We start from the raw sequence: 23,849 nt of genomic DNA on the forward strand, positions 1-23,849 counted from the left end.
TCACCGATCTGTCCATATCCTTTTGCTGAGGGAGGGGCCTTTGCAATTGCAGGACGCATGGGCAGAAATCCTTGTGGCAACTTTTCTGAGTTCAGGTTCTCCAGAGACAGACGGGTGGAATAGAATTGTCAGGATCTCACTGCTTCTACGGGATCTTGCTGGGTTACGAATGGACGGACAACAGAAGAAACATCCATGGGAAAATATTGGTACAACATACAGGCGTGTCTTGCCCCAACACCTACTTTCAGGAAATACATACTCGCGAAACGCTGGGGGAAAGTTTTTACAGCTTGCGCCCGTCAGATCGATTCGGCTTTGAAGGAGACAATTGGTAACAAGCAGCATTAGAGTTCTAGAGGTGCAGCCTCAGTATCAAACACACAGGTAAGCACCACAAGGAAAGAACGGTGTCAACACGGACTGCCCAGTTGAATGCTCTTGTGTTCTCAGCAGTTGTTGCTCCTAAGTCAATCACCACAAATATTTCTCTGTTTCAAGTCCAGGCTGATTTAATTATTGTAATTAGGGGGTGGGGGTGTCATCAAGCACGATCTGTAATAGGCAACCAAATGTGTGATTTAAAAAAAAAGGTCTGCTTGCCTGGGGGGGTCGGGGGGGGGATGTGTGATTGTATCATTCTCAGCCAACAAACAGAACTGAGGTATGTGAAGATGGATGGATGGATGTTTCAACCTCAGCAATTTTGTGATATATGGACTTCAACTTCCATATATCTTAAAGTTGCTATGGTTGAGAAACCTAGGTATAGAGACACATTGTAAATAAACCTAGCGTTTAAATCTTATAATCAGTATATATATATATATATATATATATATATATATATGTATGTATGTATGTATGTATGTATATATATATATATATATATATATATATATATATATATATATATATATATATATAAATAAAAGTGAAATACCTCTCACACATAATCATGAAATCTCCACAATTGTAAAGCCTGCAAACTTGAAATTCTGCACTTATGTTCCTCTTGCTTCTAGGTGCTCAGTAAAAAAGAATTTTTTGAAATGACCATCAGTATTCCTTATACAGTATTATATTAACATGCATCGATGCTAAGGAGTTAGATGTTCTACTCCCACTCCCCGTCCAAAGGAACTCTGTTCCAACTGACAGTTGCCTTATACGGGCATGGCCAGCGCATGATTCATCTGGCCTGCGGGCTGGCCCAATCACATGGTTTTGTAGCGAAGCACGGGCATCCAGCTAGTTATTTCAATTTCATTGTATTTAAGTACAATAACAAAGTTTATACTTATACATAAAATTAGACTATACAGTTTGATTAAAAGGGAAGAAAATAAGCAAAGGATAATACAATAGTCGATGTGAGTTTTACATCATCCTACACGGTTGGGATCCTGGAGTTAAAAAACATGATCCATGGACTCAAAACTCAGTTCCGAGAGACAGGGCAAAGAAATGCCATGCAGGGAATGGTCAAAAAAGTGAGGGCATAGCCCACAGCTGCATAATGGGTATAGAAAGAGACTAAGAAGGGACCCTCCCTAGCTTCTCAAGATGTAAAGGAGATAGCATGAAATTTGTATGCTCAGACTTGCAAGATTGTGTTAACTTAGCCTAACATAAAGCAGAATTAGCCTGCTTGGTCATGTTTCCTATTTGGAGTACCCAGGAAGACTGACAGATTGTTAAAGGAACAAGGCTGCCACATCTGGGCAGAGAAGGTAGCTGGATGCCTTCAGACCAGTCACTGAGTTGGAAATAGAGAGGTGGTCTATTTGAGAAGGTCCCGACAAAATCATTCTAAAAATATTGCCAAGTAATTGGGTGCTCATAATTGTGTGAACACTTGTAACAACTCTAGTGTCAAGCAGCTCTTGAGTGTAAAATCATTCATGGTCACAGATCTCTTCCAGCTATGTGTGTTTATATTACATCCTATTTTTCCTCCTTATCAAATGCCACAACAAGGATCTTTAAATATCTTCCGTGCTTATGAGGACATTACTGCTCAAGGGTGATATATTATCAGTCGGCAACATGCGCTCAACAGTCGCTTTCTATGAGCTTCAGGAGTTTCTTCAAGCTTATCTCCGTGTCTCCGGAATCAACAAACCTACTTTTGGAGTCAGACCTACAAATAGCAACTACGTTTGATGCTGGGTGCAGATACCGTAAGGAGAAAAATTTACAAATGGCTTCCTTCCTGCCAGCAAGAACATTGAGTAAACCTGAAAGGTTTCTGAGGCAGCTTGTCAGGAATCCAAGTTGAGTTGTGGAGTGCCATAGTTTTCATCGTGGTAATGTTTGCTATTGTGCAGTAGTTGGGAAGATGTTGGATCAGCACAAAGGAAGCCCTGGTTAGCAATAGCAGTTAGACTTATATACCGCTTCATAGGGCTTTCAGCCCTCTCTAAGCGGTTTACAGAGTCAGCATATCGCCCCCCACAGTTCTGGGTCCTCATTTCACCCACCTCGGAAGGATGGAAGGCTGAGTCAACCTTGAGCCGGTCAGATTAGAACCGCTGAACTGCAGATAGCAGTCAGCTGAAGTGGCCTGCAGTACTGCACCCTAACCACTGCGCCACCTCGCAGAAGTCCACCTTCCACCCTGAAAGGTCCTAGGGTGAGTTTAGGTCAGACACTTTTTCAGCGCGAACAAAGAATGGCCATTGTGCAGAAAAAGGGCAAGAAGAGTCTTAAATACACCATCTTGAGCTCCTGGAACATGGCAACCTAGGGATCCCTGGGAGTTGAGGTCCACACATCTTAGAGCTGCCAAGATTGACCACTGTGTCCTCGAGGAAAGGCAGATATCTCTAAGCAATTTGAGGAAAACCCCACTGAGAGCCGAGGTGGCGCAGTGGTTAGGGTGCAGTACTGCAGGCCACTTCAGCTGACTGCTATCTGCAGTTCAGCGGTTCTAATCTCACCGGCTCAAGGTTGACTCAGCCTTCCATCCTTCCGAGGTGGGTGAAATGAGGACCCAGACTGTGGGGGCGATATGCTGACTCTGTAAACCGCTTAGAGAGGGCTGAAAGCCCTATGAAGCGGTATATAAGTCTAACTGCTATTGCTATTGCTGACAGTTAGGAGTTCAGGTCTCGGTGGCTCAAGGTTGACTCAGCCTTCCATCCTTCCGAGGTGGGTGAAATGAGGACCCAGACTGGGGGGGCGATATGCTGACTCTGTAAACCGCTTAGAGAGGGCTGAAAGCCCTATGAAGCGGTATATAAGTCTAACTGCTATTGCTATAAGTGAGATTAGACCAATATCCTTTTTTGTCTCAGCAATCAGCCAGACTTTTTCCATAAATCCAAGTTCTTGGATCTCTTCCTAGCAAGTTGTAGCTAGAAAAAAAAATCATGGCAGCTAGCCACAAGGATATGATCCAAACACTGCACAGGTGGTTGTTTTTTTTGCATGTCACTCTTCCAAAAAGGCAGAGGTTTAACTGCATCCTTGACTGTTTTATTGACCTCTTGACCCTGAGAAGGACCGTTTAGTTCCTTCCATCAAATTGAGCAAAGCTAGGCTCCCTTACCTATTTAATTCAATTTCTCACCTTTCTGAAAGCCAAGCACCATCCCAAATAATTTAAATTCTATACCCAGGCTGCCATTGCTAAAAGAGAAGTTGCATTCCAACAGACAAGAGCTGTACCAATGAAGCACTGATGACATTACTAGTCTGGGTAATGAAACGTCTGCAAGAAAACAAGCTCAGAGAGCACCCAAGGACCAGGGCTGTGGATGATGGCCAATGCATCTGGAAGGCTCTGAATTGGGGGAACAGACATTCCTGAACCCCCTTTACTCCAGCCTCTGGGTGGAGTACAACCCCACCCTCCCCCCCCCATCCCAAGCCAATGCTACTCCTAAAAACGCCAAGAGCTCCAGACTGTGAGCAGCCGCCCTGGATTACGGCATAGCCCTTGGTGAGAAAAACCTGGCAAGGTGAAAGCGCTTAACCAGGCATGTCTATGGAGATTCTCAGTCATCCAGGTTCATGGTTGTCCCAAAGATGCTTTTTCAACAGGCAACTGGACTTTCTGGTTTTTCTTTGAAGACATTTTGCTTCTCATCTAAGAAGCTTCACAGAATAGAATAGAATAGAATAACAGCGTTGGAAGGGACCTTGGAGGTCTTCTAGTCCCACCTCCTGCTGAGGCAGGAAATCTTACACCACTTCAGACAAAGGGCAATCCAACATGTTCTTAAAGACTTCCAGTGTTGGGGCTTTCACAACTTCTGGAGGCAATAGCAATAGCAGTTAGACTTATATACCGCTTCATAGGGCTTTCAGCCCTCTCTAAGCGGTTTACAGAGTCAGCATATTGCCCCCAACAACAATCCGGGTCCTCATTTTACCCACCTCGGAAGGATGGAAGGCTGAGTCAACCCTGAGCCGGTGAGATTTGAACAGCCGAACTGCAGAACTGCAGTCAGCTGAAGTAGCCTGCAGTGCTGCATTTAACCACTGCGCCACCTTGGCTCAAGTTGTTCCACTGATTCATTGTTCTCACTGTCAGGAAATTTCTCCTTAGTTCTAAGTTGCTTCTCTTCTTGATTAGTTTCCACTCATTGCTTCTTGCTCTTGGATGAGAAACGAAACGTCTTGAAAGGAAAAAAAAACCCCAGAAAGTCCAGTTTCGTCTTGAAAAAAGCATCTTTGGGATTTAATAAAGTAAGCCGTTTGACCTCACCGGGGCTTTGCAGGGCAACGCGAATCCGAGTCGGACAGGTAAGAAACAAAGGTGCCGGGGGTTCCACCAGCTGATTCCCCCCCCCCCACAGCTGCGCGGTGCGATTGCAACCGAGCTCGCCGCCTTTGCAAAACAGAACTGCGCTCTGCACACGCTCAGGAACCCAGGGCTTGTGCGCTCCGAGCCTGACCTCCGGATTGCTCCCTTCCTGCTCCGCGGCTCCTCCCTGTCCGGAGGCAGCTGCTGAAAAGAGCGGCTTTTATTTGTCTCCAGCGGCGGCCTCACCCCGGGCGGGTCGGACGGGGCGTAGCGAGTTCTTGCGCAAGGGACCGCGGCTTGGGCGCAGAGCAACAGGCGGGCTCAGCGGTTTCGGAGAAGCGAGCGGCGCTGGGCGGCTCTTCCTGGCAGGTGGGTTGAGAGTGGCCTTGGTTGAGGGGGAGGAAGAGGAGGAGGGGGAGGTGGTGGTGGTGGTTCTGGCGCAGAGGTCCTTCCCCGCACCGCCTTAGACTGGGTTCCCATCATCCTGGGCAGATGGAGCAGCCTCAGGAACTCCCTGTCAAAACTTCTGCGAGTTCCGCTTTCATTGCAAAAAAAAGAGAAAAAAAGGCGACTTGAAGCCGATTAGACTTCTAAACACTGACTAGGTGGCTCAGTGGCTGAGCTTGTCTTTCAGAAAGGTCGGCAGTTCGAATCCCTAGTACAGGTCTCCTGCGTGAGCAGGGAGTTGGACTAGATGACCTCCAAGGCCCCTTCCAACTCTGCTACTGTTGCTAGACTCAAATCTGAGCTAGGGATCCGAGTTTGGTTTCTGCTGTCAGAGGCAAGCTTCATTTCCTGCCCCTGAGGCCCGTGGGAACTAACCTATGGCTTACAGAGGTTAAGGATTACTTCCTAAGAAAAAATATGGAAAGACAAAGATACTGTTTTATACAATACGAGTAGTTCAGTGGGACATTTATTTGAGGGATGAGATTGATTAACTTTCACCTTTCTGATTACTGTATCTCATCCCCCTTTGTGAAGTGTAACATTGATTTGATTAATTGATATAAGAAACTAGTCGGATTCAGTTTAAAGGCCTGCTTAATCCAGCAATTAATTACTATCAGGTGCTCCTGAAAGGTCCGCAAGTTGAGTAAGGAAGTTGGGGTACATCTCGGATCTGCTTCCAATTGTGATATTTGATGGTAGACTGCTCCTGAGCATAAAGGCTTCATGGATCCGAGGGATACAAATCACATGTTGCTTATTGAAATCTTTCACCCTAAACATACAGGTAATCCTCAAGTTATGATCACAGTTGGGACTGGAATTTTCATCCCTAAGCAAAGTTATCATTCATTGAGTCATCTCCAGTTTTAGGACCCTCTTTGACTCCGTTGTTAAATCCTTGTTAATTAAATCCAGCTTCCCCACTGACTTGGCTTGCTTGTCAGAAGTCGGCATGGAAGATGGCAAATGGTGATCGTGTGACCTTGGGATGCTGCAACCCTCATTTATTAGCCAGATTCATTTTTAAGTGGAGATTTTAAAATCTCATACCCGATAGGAAAGGATTGAGGAACAACAGAAAGCATAATCTGCATAGGAAAGGGGGGGAAAATGGAACAAGGAGAAGAGAAATGGTCTTCTCTCCAAAACTTGCAAAGAAGAGAAGGCGCTGAAGTCCACTTCTTTGATTTGAATTTAGCAGCCAAATATTTGAATCCAGGGGTCACATGGTTCAGAGTTCTGGATTACAGGCTGTCTGCAAGAAATTAGCATTTAGAATGTGTGTGTTTGTCTGAGAGAAAGATACAAGCAGAAAGGGGTAGTTGCCTTGTTCTGCATTGGCTTTTTGTCATTTTACTGCTTAACTTTGGTTTGGATAAAGACTTTTGTGATGAACGAAGCTTTGGGGCCGTTTAATATTCCTTGAGCAAACACCCTTGCTACAAAGATGACTTCAATTTGCTTTCCAAGCCATGTTTAGCTGAAGTTTGGCATCTCACAGTCATCATTTTTCTAACCTAAACAAATCACAGCCACCCCGGGAGAGGAAATCTCTCTCTGGGAATTTTCTATATTTCATAACTCGCTTGCCAACATTAACTGTCTGTTGTTAGTTATATTTATGGCTGGTTGCATCACAAACCTCAGGAGCCTGCCTTAACTTTTTATGCCAGTTTCAGGAGGGTAAAATCTTCACCCGGTAGGTAGGGCCACCAACTGGGCAAATAAATAAATCCCTGAAAAAATTGTGATCAGCAAAAGCAGATAATGTGCATAGGTTAAGTCAAATTAAAATGTAATTGTAGGCAAAATGACATGATTGAAGTTTCAGGAAGCTGCCAAAACCGAGATCCAAATGGTTATTTACTCTGGAACCTTATGCCTAGAGAATGCCCCTCCTCCCCACTTAAGATGGTAATCTCACCTTTGTAATTATTATTATTATTATTATGGTTCATTGCATAGTTAGCCAGCTGTCCAGACTGGATTTGTCATTTTTATCCATCGATTGATCCCTTACCAGAGATAGACAGATGTGGATGTTTGGTGTTGAAAGGATGTAAGCTGTCCTGAGTAAAATTGCCTTTTGCAATTGACTGATAGTGATTTTGTCAATGCCTTTGGTATTACTATTTTGGAGGACGCCTGGCTGTTTAGGGGGGCCCATGGTGAAGGAATGGAGGTTTAACTGTTCTTCCGAACATCCGCTGTCATGGGAGTGAGGCTTCTTCTGAAATTATGGTATGATGTTAATTACGGAATTCAGGTTTAGTAAGCCACTTGGTTACAGATTGGAGCAGCATGGAGGTTAAGATAAGTAAACCTCTTGTAAGATTTCAGTGTCCTTGCAGAGAGACCCAGAAGAAAATAGGTTCCTGTACTATCCAGATTGTCTGATGGTGTTTGTAGTCTGAAAAAGTAGTTGACACTGGTGGGGACAATCTGCAGATTAAAACCAGGAAGTTACCCAGAGACCAAGTTAAACCAGAGCTGCCATTTTGGGCATCTATAGAAAGACAGGCTACCTTGAAATTCCTTACTCTGTTGACTCACTGTGTACCGTAGATTGTGAGTAGAAGTTAGATCTTTGTTCCGTTCTATTTTTTTCATTGGAAGGAAATGGCTGTTTAATCATTAAGCCATCCTTACTCAAGTGGGAAGGTGATGGTTTCCATCACAATTTTGATAACGGAAAAGCTATTTACAAGTAGTGGTGATCTGGAGTGAACAGGGCTGGCATACAGATATCAGTGGCCATTGTTGGCAAACAGGTTGTCCTTCATTGTCTTTAAGATTAAGACAAGGTTGCATGAAACCCACCCTTGGTCTTCAAGCAACATATGGAGTCGTAAGGAGGATAGCATCAGATGCTGTTCATTTACTCTGCAAGAGGTAGACCTTTGCCACTATAAATAAAGGAGTGAATGTTTGCTTTTTGGGTTGAAAGCCACAGCAAGGAAACCTATTTATTCTACCTTAAATTAGTAGGTCAAAATGTACTTCACCAAGTGCAGTGTGTGAAAAGTGGAAGATGGTTCACTATGCATACCTTGAACATTCATAATTGTGCATTATGAAATATATGTGTTCACACACAGAGAGAGAGAGAGAGAGAGAGAGAGAGAGAGAGAGAGAGAGAGAGAGAGAGAGAGAGAGAGAGAGAGAGAGAGAGAGAACGAACATCAGTCCAAGGAACATTGGACTGCCTTGCGTTACTTATAAAGTAATAAAGGTGGGATAGAAATCTAATAAAGAAGGAAAATAAATGTACATCGAGGTAAAAGGTAAAGGTTCCCCTCACACGTATGTGCTAGTCATTCCTAACTCTAGGGGGCGATGCTCATCTCTGTTTCAAAGCCGAAGAACCAGCGCTGTCCAAAGAAATCTCCGTGGTCAGGTCATGTGGCCAGCATGACTAAGTGCCGAAGACGCACGGAACGCTGTTACCTTCCCACCAAAGTGATCCCTATTTTTTCTACTTGCATTTTTTACATGCTTTCGAACTGCTAGGTTGGCAGAAGCTGGGACAAGTAACAGGAGCTCACTCTGTATGCGGCACTAGGGATTCGAACTGCCGAACTGCCAACCTTTCTAATCGACAAGCTCAGCTCATTGAGCCACTGTATCTCTTAAATGTACATTACATTTGTATTTATATTTATTTACATTTATATCCATTCTTTCCTATACGGGAGTCCCATTTCACTTCATACCAATAATCCTGTATTGAGCAGAATATATTTTTAAAAAACCTGACACCAAGACTTCCCATAGGCGATCCCAGACTTGAACTTTTGACTTCCCTCTAAATTGTCCTACATCTGCTAATTCTGGCCTCTAACTCTCTGGATTAACCTCCTTCTACTCCTTGTCCCTTCATTATTCTTATCAGCAACAAGGAGGTGATTTTCTCCTGGAATGTGTGCGTATGCTTAATCTTCAGCCTACAGCTTTGCAGGTGTAAAGAGTTATCCCAGAGCTATAATTGCACTCAACAATTAACTAAAGGGCCACCATCAGTGAGCTGTTGGACAGCATTACTTGGTCTGTATGTGGATGCTTGGGTGGTTTGTGGGCGGGGAATTTTTAGTGGTGGTGGGTGTTTGGGGATTGTCATGTGTGTTGGGCCTGGTTTCTGGGTGGTATGTGAATTTCGCTGTATGGGTTTACTGTGTATATATGTACAATGACAATAAATTATGATGATGTTAATCTTTGGTGAGATTCACAACCTTTGGGGCTGATTGGTAGCTCAACAGCTCTAGTCCTAACCAAGGACCTAGGAACTGTTAAGGTAACGTTGGAGGATGTAAGCTGTTCCAAGTAGGGTGGGTTTTTTGTAGAATCAGAATATTCAACTCTGATAAATTTAGAATTTCCAAACAGCGAGGTAGTCCGATTTCTTTTCCACAAACTTCAATTTGCAAGTACTTTGTGATTTTTTTCTTGCTGTTTATCTTCAATTCGCACATCTCCAGATTGCAATGTCAATGAACCATACTTTTTTTCTTTTCAACTATTGTTATGTCAGGTGTGTTGTAGGCCAGGTGCCTGTCAGTCTGAATTCTGAAGTCTCTAGAACCTTCTCAACCTGATGTTCCCAGTGGTTTTTGCTGTACTCAAATCCAAACTTCTGGCACAATTTCCAGTGAATAATCTTAGTAACACGGTCATGGCGTTGCAGGTAGTCAGTTTGTGAAATTTTGCTGCACCCACTGATCAACTGGTTTCATTCTCTAGAACCTTCTCAACCTAATGTTCCCAGTGGTTTTTGCTGTTGTTGTTGTTGTTGTTATTGTAGGTGTAAAGTGTCAAGTATGTCTCTCCCATTCAAGTCCAGCTTTGCTTCCAATCAAAGACCCTCCTCACCAAACTTTTGGACCTCAGAGACAACTAAATTCATAATTTTAAATCCCACGGACCACTGATATGAATTTTCTAAAAGGATAAATAGTATTGAGTGCAATACAAAAATGCAAATAATTTTTCTGCGGACCACCAACATTTTCTCATGGACCACTGGCTGGTGACCACTGCTCCAGGCCCTCTTACCAAATGAGACTTTTTAGGTATGTTAAAACCCAAAGTCTAGATGTACTTTACCAAAGCTGATTGCCAGGATTTTATTCTTGCCCTCAAAAGGCAAAGATTTTTCAGAAGGCCCAGGAAGGGAAATAAATCAATCTTCCTTAAGCTGGAACTCCTCAATCCAGTTCTTAAATTAATTGTATCCATGCCACTATAAACTCCATCCTTGCCAACATATAGGAGTTGCTTTCCACTTCTCCTAAACCAATTCCCCAAAAGGAATGACCTGTAGCTTCCCTTCCCACTTCTTTGGCCAGTTGTTCAGGAGTTAAAATAAATTAAACTGAATGTGTGGGAGGAAGAATATTTCTCAACCTCCTTTCTCAAAGTCTGGGTTGGGAAACGGGCACCACAAATCTTGTAGAAGAAAAGTGTCATAATATTGTTGCTGTTAGTTGTGAAGTCGTGTCGGACCCATCACAACCCCATGGATAACATTCCTCCAGGCCTTCCTGTCCTTTACCATCCTCTGGAGTTCATTGAAGCTCACTCCCTCTGCTTCAGTGACTCCATCCAGCCACCTCATTCTCTGCCGTCCCCTTCATATTTTGCCCTCAATCGTTCCCAGCATTCAGTTCTTCTCCAGGGAGTCCTTCCTTCTCATTAGATGGCCAAAGTATTTGAGTTTCATCTTCACGATCTGGCCTTCTAAAGAGCAGTCAGGGTTGATCTCCTCTAGGACTGACCGGTTTGATCGCCTTGCAATCCAAGGGACTCACGAGAATCTTCTCCAGCACCAGAGTTCAAAGCCCTCAATTCTTTGGCACTCAGACTTTCTTATGGTTCAGCTTCCACAGCCATACATTGCAACTGGAAAAACCATAGCCTTGACTATATACACTTTTGTTGGCAGGGTGATGTCTCTGCTTTTTAGTATGCTGTCTAGATTTGCCGTAGATTTCCTCCCTGGGAACAAGCGTCTTTTAATTTCTTGGCTACAGTCCCCATCTGTGTCATAATATATTTGGTTGCATACCATCTGCATCTTCTGCATTGGGAGATGGAACAGCTTTACAAAATTTGAATTTCCGCCTTATAATTGCTCTACCTACGCTTCAGCCTTTATTGGAGGGTAATATAGCAAACTGTTGTTTCTTAAAAAGAAATTGTGACATGGATCAGATCTGCAAAACAAAGATGCTTCAGTATTTGTGGTCAGAATGAGCACTTCACTCGCAAGCTGACCTCAGGAGGATTCTCTCAGTTCAAGTCATATGAATATTTTTTATTAATATTCATTCTGCACACCTCCACGGCCACATTTTGGGGACGGATGAGTCCATTTTAAAGAGCAGTTCGTTTACAATGCAATCCTGCAAACATTTTAACTGGAAATGTGAACATCTATGATTCTTTACTAGTGAACATCTATGATTCTTTAATAGAAAGTCCAGTTATCGGTTGATGTCCTTAGTTTCTCAATGTTAAAAAAAATCCATTTATGTCAGTTAAAATTAGAAAAGTTTCAAGTAGGAAAAAAAATGGGAAAGTTAAAACTCAATTGCTAGAGAGTAGAGTTTAAAAAAATTAAAGCATCTTTCATGGGACAAAAGACGGTTGAATTTGACATAGTGCAGAATCTGCATGAGCTTCATAAACAATGTCCTGAGAGACAATCTTATTACCCATTTTCTTTTAAAAAGTAGGAACATTTGTAGTTTGCCAAAAGGAGCAAACATACCCCACATTCTTTTACAGCTGCTCAAAACATTAAATGCTGCATTCCCCGACCAGATTAATGTTGTTTGCGAGCAATAAAATACAGATGGAACCAAAATAATTTCTTAGAATGGGTGTCAAAACATAGTTTTTAAATCATTTTAATAACGTATCTGGTATTGGAATAGCACAGTAAAATTTCTGATTGCTGCCTGTCAACATAAAAACGGCCTTTTCCATCTAAATTTAAACTACTATAATTATCAGAGGAAGAATGATGAAAAGAAAATAACAACAATGATTGAGTCACAGTTTGAAACCAAAGTATTGATGTCACATATTGAACGTTAAGACCGTATCTTTGGGGACCTTCTTTCAGTTTCTTTATTCAGCTCTTTAGTAGAATAAGATAAAGAATGAAAATTACATTTGCAGGGGGGGGGAAATCACCTTTTTGATGTTCCACCTCTTTCTCTAGAACTTTGCAAGTTGATGCTCTCCAAAGATGGCCACTGTTGGGTTGATGTCCTCCTGCGCATGTGCACGTTCCCTGGTACCTTTACTTAGGTTGGGGATCCCCAAAACATGTTCCTCCCAGTTACACACGACAGCCACGTCCGCTTCAAAAGATTACTACGAGGTGCTGGTGCTTGGTGGAGGCTCCGGGGGGATCACGATGAGTGCCCGGATGAAACGGAAAGTAGGAGCTGACAATGTGGCTGTGGTGGAACCCCAGGAGGTAAATCCTGAATTCTTGAATTCTGAAATGTTGGGATTTTGGAGGCGTTATGCAAAATATATAAAGTATAGTATTATAAATTGTTAAAGTAGAATGGTCGTGTCCCACATGTGAAGAAAGGCCACCTTTTCTGATATCTTCTTTAAATCTGGACTTTTTGAAGGACCTTCTCTCAATTTAAAAAATTAACAATGAATTTGTGTCTGTTCTTTAATGAATTCTGATACAGAGGGGGGGGGGAAATCAAACTTATTAATGAGAAAGTACAAAGTGTGACTCGTGTCACAGTTGTGACCAAAGCTACAGGCACTGACGTTTCATTTGGAAGAAAAAATCCTAAAGTTTTGGCATCTACTGTTAAAGAGTGGGATTGTACAGTTGTTCTGCTCTGTAATGTGGAAGTAGTCCACATTATTCTTTGCTCTGTTCTATTATACATCTTTCACCTTAATCTGTACTTCAAAAGATCTGGAAAAGAATCCAGATTGAGTAAAGCAGTACTAGACCAAATAAAGACATTTAGAAGGAAATTCCTACTACAAGAGATGAAGAGGAAACGAAAGGACAGACCTGGAAGGACCATTTCTTCATAGAATGACACGATGTAATTTGTTTATAGCAGTTAGCAAGAAAAAAAATAGTGGTTGGTTATATCTCAGAAGGAATATGAACATCCTGCTAAGTGCATTATAATCTAGAACCACTCCACTGAGATTCCTTTGTCATAAAAATAAGCAAGAGTTGTAAGGTTTAGAACAGTGGCCCCCAATCTTTTGGGCACCAGTTCCGTGGAGAAAGGTTTTTCTGCAGACCACAGTGGGTGTGGTTTTGTGAGTTGCCCACATCCTATTGATGGGGCTTCGCCTATTTGTGCATCCCAGTTACTGGCATGCCCTGGACCAGTGCCAGGCTACAGACCAGGGGTTGGGAACCCATGATATAGAACAGTGTTCTCTAACCTCAACAATTTTAACATGCATGGCCTTCAACTCCCAGAATTCGATTGAATTGTCTTTGCAAAATCTTTCAGATCTTAAGATGCTTTCTGCATTTCCTCCTTGACAACCGTGTGTGTCAAACTCTTCCCCACAAGAGGAAAAATGTTATATATTCATTGCACAATACCATTCCACAATCTATCAGTTTTTGCAGGCTTCATATTTTTTGTGGTTCATGCAATATGCTTAGACATTTGTCATAGTTTATAAAGTGTAGCTTGGTTTGCACATTGTGCTTAGCTTAAATTGAGGAGCCACATTATATCTTAGCGTGGCATTTTAATCTTATCGGTTCTTCCTCTAGGTCAGCTTTCTCTAATCTGTGCCTTCCAGATGTGCTGAAATTACAACTCTTCAAGTCAAGGCAGAAAGATAATATATATTTGCAGCCATATAATTAACACATACACACACATACTGAGTTTGTCAATCAGAAAGGTTGGCAGTCTCTTATAGCTAGTATTAAGGAAAGAAGCTCTTTGTGTGTTGCATATCTATACTACGAGGGACACGGCGGCTCAGTGGCTAAGGTGCTGAGCTTGTCGATCAGAAAGGTCGTCAGTTCGGCGATTCAAATCCCTAGCGCCGTGTAACGGAGTGAGCTCCCGTTACTTGCCCCAGCTTCTGAACCTAGCAGTTCGAAAGCATGTAAAAATGCAAGTAAAAAAATAGGAACCACCTTTGGTGGGAAGGTCCATGCACCTTTGGCATTTAGTCATGCTGGCCACATGACCACGGAGACATCTTTAGACAGTGCTGGCTCTTCGGCTTTGAAACGGAGATGAGCATTGCCCCCTAGAGTCGGGAACGACTAGCACATATGTGCAAGGGGAACCTTTACCTTTTACTATATTGTTTTGGGCTCTGGAAAATAGTTATTTTCTAATGTGTTAAACCTAAAAGGTGAAATATAAGTTTGTTTAAATAAAACCAGCAAACAAGAGGTAAATTATTTAATTTCCCCCATATCTGTACATGTAACTTAAGGGTAAACCTTTTCCCAGATCTGTGCAACTAAAATGGACTTAGAACTTTATTTGTCAATCAACAATAAAACACACCTTTTTTTAAAGGAAGGAACATCTAAAAAGCAGTTTGTGAGACCTGTTATTTTCACGCACAAGGGTAATGACCCACTGGATGTAGTATACTGCTGGAAATATGTAAAGTAATAAACATGGGTGTGAGTATCATATGGAGATATCAAAGTACTTTTAGAGCATACGTGCAGCTTCTCCATTCAGGATTCAGGATTGCATAAAACAGTAGAATACAATTTTTACCACTGATGATCAGAATGCTAATGAGGATAGTGGTGGAAGGAAGGATTTATACTTTATTTATTCTCCGCTATCCTATCAGAGATGGAGAAGCTTCTTGGATGAGAAGCAAAATGTCTTCAAAGAAAAACAAGTCCAAGTTGCCTCCTGAAACTTTGGGAAAACCATGACCTGGATGACTGAGAATCTCTACAGACTTTTAACACTTTGATATCTTGTGCAAAACCAAGGGCTCTAAAAAAATAACCACAGAATTCGTTTATAAAACCCATTGCTAGAAAAATCAGGTGAAGGCCACTCAGTTATATAAGGAACTAGGCAATATTCTAAAGCAATAATTCTCAATCTTTTCTTTACCATGAACCCCCTTTAAGTATCTTTTGTGGCCATGAACCATGGTCACGCACCTCCAAGACTGAACACCAAGACTTAGGTGTTCCGTGTAAGGTGCACGGAACACTGTTACCTTCCCACCAAAGGTGGTACCTATTTTTCTACTTGTATTTTTACTGCTTTCGAACTGCTAGGTTGGCAGAAGCTGGGACAAGTCACTGGAGCTCACTCTGTTACGCAGCGCTAGGGATTTGTACCACTGAACAGCCAACCTTTCTGATCAACAAGCTCAGCATCTTAGCCACTGAGTCATCACGTCCCTAAATCATAACATTCCCTCAAATCTTCTTACGTGTTGTCAGGGGTCTGTAGATCACAGGTTATGAACCACCAGCTTTTTCCCAGCACAGAAACGGTCCAGATATATTGAATGTATGTCTTTCAAAAATCTCATTTAATATAATCAAGGGAAGTTCTTGAACCTGATTGGCCAAATCTCTCTAGAAAAGTATCAGCTGTCTGATTTCTCATGTTCATTTCTGTTCTTCTTATGCTTTGCTGGCAGCTTTTATTCCCAATTAATTCTTTCAGAAACACTATTATCATTTCTGTTCTTCTTATGCTTTGCTGGCAGTTTTTATTCCCAATTATTTCTTGCAGAAACACTATTATCAACCTATTTGGACTTTAGTTGGAGCTGGGGCAAAACAGCTGGCCACTTCAGGGCGTGCGACAGCCAGTGTTATTCCTTCAGGGGTAAAGTGGATCCAGTCCAAGGTGGAAAAGTTGGATCCAGACAACAACTGTGTCTATTTGGGGAATAATCAAAAGGTAGGTCGCCCATTGGAACTTGCTGATTTATCTGCTTGATTAAAACTTACTTGCTTTGACAATTGATAGAGCTTGGATACATGAGATTTAGTCTTTAGTTTGAATGGGTTGCTCATCTACATGAGAAATATTTAATACATAAATTGAATAGTTCTGTCATCTCTTCTCATGTTTTTTTTAACTTCTAAAAAACCCTACATGATGCTATTTATTTAGTTTGGCATTATTCTTGCCTGCAATATTCCATGAGGATAGAAGAGACTGATAGAGACAGCATTTTGAGACCAATTGTCTGTTCGAATAAATCTTGGATCCTGTTTGCGATTATTGTTGTTGTTAGTTGCAAAGTCACGTCCGACCCATTGCGACCCAGGGACAACATTCCTCCAGGCCTTCCTGTCCCCTACCATCCCCTGGAGTCCGTTTAAGCTCACACCGACTGCTTCAGTGACTCCATCCAGCCACCTCCTTCTCTGTTGTCCCCTTCTTCTTTGGCCCTCAATCTTTCCCAGCATGAGGCTCTTCTCCAGTGAGTCCTTCTTCCTTCTCATTAGATGGCCAAAGTACTTGAGTTTCATCTTCAGGATCTGGCCTTCTAAAGAGCAGTAGCAGTTGATCTCCTCTAGGACTGACCAGTTGGATCGCCTGGCAGTCCAAGCGACTCGCAGGAGTCTTCTCCAGCACCAGAGTTCAAAGGCTTCCATTCTTTGGCACTCAGGCTTCCTTATGGTCCAACTTTCACAGCCATCCATTGCAACTGGGAAAACCATAGCCTTGCCTAGACACACTTTTGTTGGCAGGGTGATGTCTCTGCTGTTTAGTATGCTGTCTAGATTTGCTGTGGCTTTCCTCCCCAGGAGCGTCTTTTAAATTCTTGGCTGCAGTCCCCATCTGCGGTGATCTTGGAGCCCAGGGAAATTAAATCTGTCACTACCTCAATTTCTTCCCCACTTATTTACCAGGAATTGAGAGTGCCGGATGCCATGATCTTAGTTTTCTTAATGTTGAGTTTCAAGCCAACTTTTGCACCCCCCTCCTTCACCTGCATCAAGAGGCTCTTTAGTTCCTCTTCCCTTTCTGCCATTAGAGTGGTATCAGCTGCATATCTGAGGCTGTTGATAACGTTTAAGATAACAGTTTTCTTCTTTCTTTTACAGGTATCTTACAAGTATTTGATTGTTGCTCTCGGGCTGCAACTGAATTATGAAAAGGTATTTTATTTAAGATCTGATTGTGTGAACAGCTGGGTTAGCATTTTCTCTACCAATAGGAAGCAAGGCTCAGGGACTTGCATGTTCCTTGCATGAAAGGCCCCAAATTCTGAGCACAAATTCTGAGAAATAGCATTGCGTCTTTCCCACAAGGAAGCGCTCTGTGGAAATTGTGCAACCGAGGTTGTGCAACAGTAGAAGAAATCCTTTAGAGATCTCTAGTGCTTTATCAGGAAATTGAATGCATCCAGGGACATGTACCATGTTGTTGTGAAATGAGCTTGTTTTAATGGTGGACACACAAACACAAAGATAATCACTACTTGGCCAATTTGGGAGGCTGTCTTTGTATACCCCGTTTCCCTGAAAATAAGCCCTCCCCGGATAATAAGCCCAATTGGGTTTTTGAGCGCATGCGCTAAAATAGGGCCTCCCCTAAAATATTTAAATGCATGCACAGCCAGCCCCCGTCCTTTCCTGGGGGAAGGAGGGGGGAACATGCCCCACACACCCCACATGTACCTGCCATCCACAGAATGGCCTTGTGGAGGCTGCTCCCGCAAATCCTACCTACCACGCCCCTTCTTTTAGTGGCAGCCACAAAAAGAGCGGCAGGCCCAGCGATGTTAGGGCTGGCAAGAGTGTGCCTGAAACAGAGACAGAACTTCCGGCTCTGGATCAACTGATCCGCGGGCTGAGGTTAAGGGGGCCTCCTGCACCTCAAAAATAATAAGACCTCCCCGAGAATAAGGCCAAGTGCTTATTTCGGGGGTGAAAAGAAAATAAGACCCTGTCTTATTTTCGGGGAAACACGATATCAAGATTATTTTTCTTCTTTAAGGATGCTAGGTTATAATTCAGTGCTGGAAAAGAGTTTATTGATCTTTATTCTGGGTTCATCTACTAAAATAAAAAAGATAGAAAGAAGTTGGATGAAGAAGATGAAACCCAAAGCCAAACTTTTTTAATTCGTGTATTTATCCAAATCATGCTTCCTTCTAAATTGGAATACATGATAGCTAGGTGAACTTCTTAATCTCTCTTAGTCATAAATCTCTCCTGTTAATTCAGCCAACCGTTTACACTAAATGTAAGCCAATGCCAGTTTTACCCCTTATCTAATAGAGATGTGATGATTTCATCTGAGTATTTTGCAAATATTTACACATCAAGATAATATTCAGAAATCAAATTCAGTGTGAATGGAGTATCTCTGGGATATGATCTTGTCTATAGGGGAATCTGAGCAGATATGACACCACAATATGCTAAACTTCAATTTAAGCTTACTCTGGGTGTAGTATGTTGTGTGAACTCTGCTGTTGTGGTTTGTAGATGTTGTGCGTGTTGCGTGAACTGAAACCACAGGTGGCTTACTCAACAAAGCACTGCTAAAGGAACTATGGCTAAGATGATTAGGGAGGCCAGGATGGTATGCTTGGAATTAAATAGATTCCCTGAATGTAAACAGCCCGCATGTTTAATCCAGTGAAATATTATCCTGCTAATTTTGTCTTATTACAGATCAAAGGCTTGCCTGAGGGTTTTAAGTTTCCTAAAATTGGTTCCAATTATTCCATTCACACAGTGGAGAAAACATGGAAAGCTCTTCAGGATTTCCAGGAAGGAAATGCCATTTTCACCTTTCCAAACACTCCGGTGAAATGTGCAGGGGCGCCACAAAAAATCATGTATCTGACAGAAGCCTACTTGAGAAAGGTACGTGTCAGCCACTGCACAACTACCCTGAGCCGAGATGGCACAGTGGTTGGGGGGGAGTACTGCAGGCCACTTCAGCTGACTGTTACCTGCAGTTCAGCGGTTCTAATCTCACCGGCTCAAGGTTGACTCAGCCTTCCATCCTTCCGAGGTGGGTGAAATGAGGACCCAGACTATGGGGGCGATATGCTGACTCTGTAAACCGCTTAGAGAGGGCTGAAAGCCCTATGAAGCGGTATATAAGTCTAACTGCTATTGCTATTGCTTGCCTAAACAAGCAACAAAAAGTTATTGAAAGTGCACTTATCCTAATTTAAACTGCAGCTAGAATATAAGCTTAAAGTATGGGTAGTTTTAGAGTGCTCCTCCGATTGAAGACATACAAGCAATTTTGTTAAATCGACAGGACCAACTAGTTAAATTGGCATAAATTTACACATAGAATTAAAATTACAGCATTAAGAATATCCAACGTATTGATACAGACATCAAATTTAAGTCTTTGGATTCAGTTTGGTTCTGTATGTATCATGAATCCCGTTACTGCAAGCGTAAACTGTGTTTTATTAAGTGCTGATCCCCTAAAATGTTGGGTGCATCATTTACTGTGGTTTCTTCAAAAGCTGTTAACTTAAATCTTTTTGGGTGGGCTATATAAGCCCAGTTATGGTTAATCAACAATAGATAAGGATTCTTCCTTTGGGCAGCGGGTTGGTCTAGGCTAGGGGTCCTCCAAGGTCCCTTCTAGCCCTATGATTCTATGATTACGGTACAGACAAGAACAAGAAATTGAGTTTTCTTTCCCCAAGTATTTCAAGAATGCTTCACTTTTTCCTCTCGTTTTCCCTAGACTGGAAAACGGTCCAAAGCCAATATCATATTCAATACATCTCTTGGAGTGATATTTGGTGTTAAGAAGTATGCTGATGCTCTGCTAAAGATTATCAAAGAAAGAGATATTACAGTGAACTACAAATGGAACCTTGTGGAAGTCCGAGCAGATAAGCAGGAAGCCGTATTTGAGAACTTGGACAAACCTGGGGAAACACAAGTTTATCGGGTGAGCAAATGGAATTTTTCAGTGAATTTCCCAACTATTAATTTCCCGTTCATGGTTTAGGCTGCTTGTCTGTTTAGAACTGGCAGGGGGAGTGTGGATGGAGAATTAGGATGAGCCTTTTTAAAGCATACCCATGTAGCACTATCCATCCTTATGCGATAAAGAATTTAAAGAGGCAGGAAGATTACCAATAGTTCTTGGTGAATGGTTTTAATTCAAGGCAGCCATTCGATGAAACATCACACAGCTTCATCAATTAGCAATAGAAGTTTCTGTAGTCCCTTTGCAGCTATTCGTTCAGGACAACACTCTCCTGTCCTCTCACCTTTTAACTTACACCACCCATCTGCCTTTTCATTTTTGCCAAATTGCTTTGCTGCCCCCAACTGACCTCCGCCATTATTTTTCCTCCCATTGCTGACCACTCATGCTCAGCCTGACCCTATACAAAGCAACTGCTGGCTGCCTTTGGCCTTCTCTCTGCAGTTAGGATGCCAAGAGCTCTAACTGATCACTTCAAGGAGAGGGCTGTAAAGCTCTGTGAAGCGGTATATAAGTCTAAGTGCTATTGCTATCCAATGGTAAATACCATTCATTCAGCGCTGCTTTTAAGTCCAAATAATTGCTGAACAAATGGCTGTTAAGTAACAAGTTCCTGTAAGCTGGTGTAGAAGAAAGGACCGAACCGAGAAGAGACAGTTCCTCAGTTGTTTGGTGGTTTTCTTGCAGACGTTTCAGTACCAAACTAGGTAACAACATCAGGCACTTGTGATGTTACCTACTTGGTAATGAGACGTCTGCAAGAAAACCTTGGAGGGCACCAAGGACTCTTCGGTTCAGCCCGGAGATTCAAATATTATCTTCAAACTGAATCTCTCTTTTTTTCCCTCTGCTCTCCAGTATGAAATGCTTCATGTCACTCCACCCATGGGCCCTCCTGACGTCCTGTTAAACAGTCCAGTTTCTGACATCGCTGGATGGGTGGATGTAAACAAGGAGACCCTGCAGCATGTGAAATACCCAAATGTTTTTGGGATTGGAGACTGCACCAACCTCCCTACATCCAAGACTGCTGCAGCTGTAGGTGAGATTAATTTCTAGGTACCGTACTTGCATTTTGGTCTCCTTGTTGCAGGACCAAAAAGCCAGTTTTAAATGTTGGGTTGCATCTCCTTGTGCCTGAAAGTATTTGATATGGTCATCATAGAGACCCCAATTAGGATTCAATACAAGGTGTTTTTCTATGGAATAGTGGGGAAAGAGAGGGCCTCAAAGCCCAGTCACCAATCTCAGCACCTCATGTAAATGTCTATGTTATTAGTACAGTGTTTCTCAACCTTGGTGACTTTAAGACCTGTGGACTTTGACTCCCAGAATCCCCCAGCCAGCTGTGCTGGCTGGGGGATTCTGGGAGTCGAAGTCCACAGGACTTAAAGTCTCCATGGTTGAGAAACACTGTATTAGTAGCTATCCACAATTTGAATGCTCTTGGGAACATTCCCAACATGACCCAAAAAAACCTGCCACCAACCTCAAAGAGTTAAGCCACCTTAAAAAAATTATAACTCTCTTTTCTCAGCAGAAAAATGAGACAAAATAAAACATATTTTCTCTTCCACAGCTGGCCAGTGTGGTGTACTTGATAAAACAATTTCATGTATCATGAAAGGCAAAACTCCTACTAAGAAGGTAACTTTTCCTGAAAAGGAACAATATATTTTCTTTTCATTGGGAAATGGGTTTTTTATTATGTTGGGGAAATATTTGTATTTGCAATGCAACAAACACACTAAAAATTTTAACTCATTTACATGGCTCCGAGGACTGAAGTTTTATATACATCTCCAACCAGCATTATAAAGCTGACAGCAAAATAACATCAGAAATTTCTTTCCAGGGCTTCTAATTTTGGAAACTGGGTTCACCCAATGACAGTGAATTATGAGATTAAAAAGAGAAAAATAATTTCTTCACACAGTACATTAAACTCTGCAATCCCTTAAATTTAAGAAGGGTTACCAGATTGAATGACTTTAAAAGGGGTTAGACAAATTCATGGAGCATGAAGCTCCTTAAAGGATAATATGTAATATCCTGAATGTTTTTCCTGTCCTAAAAGGCATGTTTTTAATGTTTTATAGTATGATGGATATACTTCCTGTCCTCTGATAACCAACTACAACCGAGCAATCCTGGCTGAGTTTGATTACAATGCTCAGCCTTTAGAAACATTTCCATTTGACCAGAGCAAAGAGAGGTTGACAAGTTTTCATATGAAGGCTAATGTGATGCCCTATCTGTATTGGTATGGACTTCTGAAGTAAGTATTCTACATTCATACTATGTAGGGGTTAAGGGGAACAGGCTCCCAGAAAAGTACATTGAATTCTGCATTTATTAATTGCATCGATAGGTAGGCTTAATTTGAGCAGTGCCATTCATTTAAAAAAAAAAACCTGGATAAGAGTAAAGAAAATATGAATGCTATGAGATAGATTGAACCATAGTCTGTCAGTCTTATATGTCTATCCATCCAGTGCAAACTTTAACTGTTAATGTCCTATCTCTTCCTGTGCCTATTTTAACTTTGGCCACTTCCTGCAAGAATAAACAACGGTGTCCCTTAATTTTTTCATACATAAACATCAACTGAATTTCCAGAAGTTATTATCTTTGTCTGTTCCACCAAAATAGTTTGCAGCATTTCCTTATTTCAGTGTGGGAAATCTTACTGTAATGTTTAATTTCCATGCTTCCTTTGATTCTATTGTAACGAGCAGCAATGTTTACTCTTGACATAGTGCTACATTTTAATTTCAGGAAATATTTCACAAGTCTAAATTCCCTGTGAAGGTATAAATCTTTTTTTCCCCCTTCCTTTCTCACAGGGGATATTGGGGTGGCCCAGGTCTATTGAGGAAAATATTTCATCTTGGGTTGAAGTAATCGTTGAAATCATCTTCTGCCAGCTACAAACCATGTAACACTTTTAATAATAACAATAAAGCCGTCAGAAATTAATAAAATAACTTCTCTGTAGGAATGCAGCCTTCAGAGTCCTCTGCACCTTAAAACATAGGTACAGTTTTTCCTTATTTCTGCACTTACAAGTAGCAAATATTGCCCAGTAAGCACACAGCCAGCTGCTATATTTTTAGCAATGCCAGGTTGACAGAATTAGCTTCTGTAAGCTTCAGTATCTGCAGCTGTGGATGTGTAACCTAAAATGACCTTATCTCGCCTTTACATATTTTTTAAAAAAAATAATCTGTTGACTGAGTGTTTTAAGTACAAAATATGTTGCTAAGCAACACATCAAGAGCCCCTTGCTTTGTTTTAAACAGAAGGCACGTGTTTCTTCATTACTAAACGGAAAACGCTCCAACCGTCCCCAATTGAATGCCGTACTAAATTAGCTTTGCACGTTGTTTTAGTCAAGGTTTCCTATGCAAGACCTTTTTCGACTATGATGTCTCTGCTCAATTGATAGCACTGTTTCTCGATGGTTGGTGAAGTGTCATAGCTCAGTGGACAGATAAGAACTTTGCAAAGAGAAGGGACTGCTGTACCCAACAGAATAGCTTTGAAAAAGTCAGGTAGCTGGAGACTTCAGAAAATTCTCTTTTCCTGACTTGGTAGGGTCCTATCCAGATGAATAAAAGGATGCCCCTGTTGTTATAATGCAGCTTTCTGAAAACCGCATTAAGCAAAAAAAAAGCACGATT

General features: G+C 41.9%; 1 protein-coding gene across 1 annotated transcript; it reads left to right on the plus strand.

The window, feature by feature from the left end:
* Nucleotides 1–4,962: 4,962 nt before the first annotated feature.
* On the plus strand, nucleotides 4,963–23,841 carry SQOR (sulfide quinone oxidoreductase). Its single transcript, XM_032232967.1, has 10 exons — nucleotides 4,963–5,122; nucleotides 12,432–12,692; nucleotides 15,964–16,134; nucleotides 17,292–17,345; nucleotides 18,870–19,064; nucleotides 19,915–20,124; nucleotides 21,025–21,208; nucleotides 21,746–21,813; nucleotides 22,266–22,444; nucleotides 23,013–23,841. Exons 2-10 carry the CDS (start codon nucleotides 12,459–12,461, stop codon nucleotides 23,068–23,070), a joined length of 1,353 nt encoding a protein of 450 aa, XP_032088858.1. The 5' UTR covers nucleotides 4,963–5,122; nucleotides 12,432–12,458; the 3' UTR covers nucleotides 23,071–23,841.
* The last annotated feature ends 8 nt before the right edge of the window (nucleotides 23,842–23,849 follow it).

The sequence above is a fragment of the Thamnophis elegans genome, chromosome 16 (assembly GCF_009769535.1).
Source record: "Thamnophis elegans isolate rThaEle1 chromosome 16, rThaEle1.pri, whole genome shotgun sequence".
Lineage (NCBI taxonomy): Eukaryota > Metazoa > Chordata > Lepidosauria > Squamata > Colubridae > Thamnophis > Thamnophis elegans.

Bases quoted from the DNA above. Each gene is read 5' to 3' on its own strand.
- SQOR (XM_032232967.1), top strand. From the start codon at position 12,459: ATGGCCACTGTTGGGTTGATGTCCTCCTGCGCATGTGCACGTTCCCTG. The intron at 21,209-21,745 runs GTGAGATTAATT...TCTCTTCCACAG, and splicing joins CAAGACTGCTGCAGCTGTAG to CTGGCCAGTGTGGTGTACTT. The intron at 21,814-22,265 runs GTAACTTTTCCT...AATGTTTTATAG, and splicing joins GCAAAACTCCTACTAAGAAG to TATGATGGATATACTTCCTG.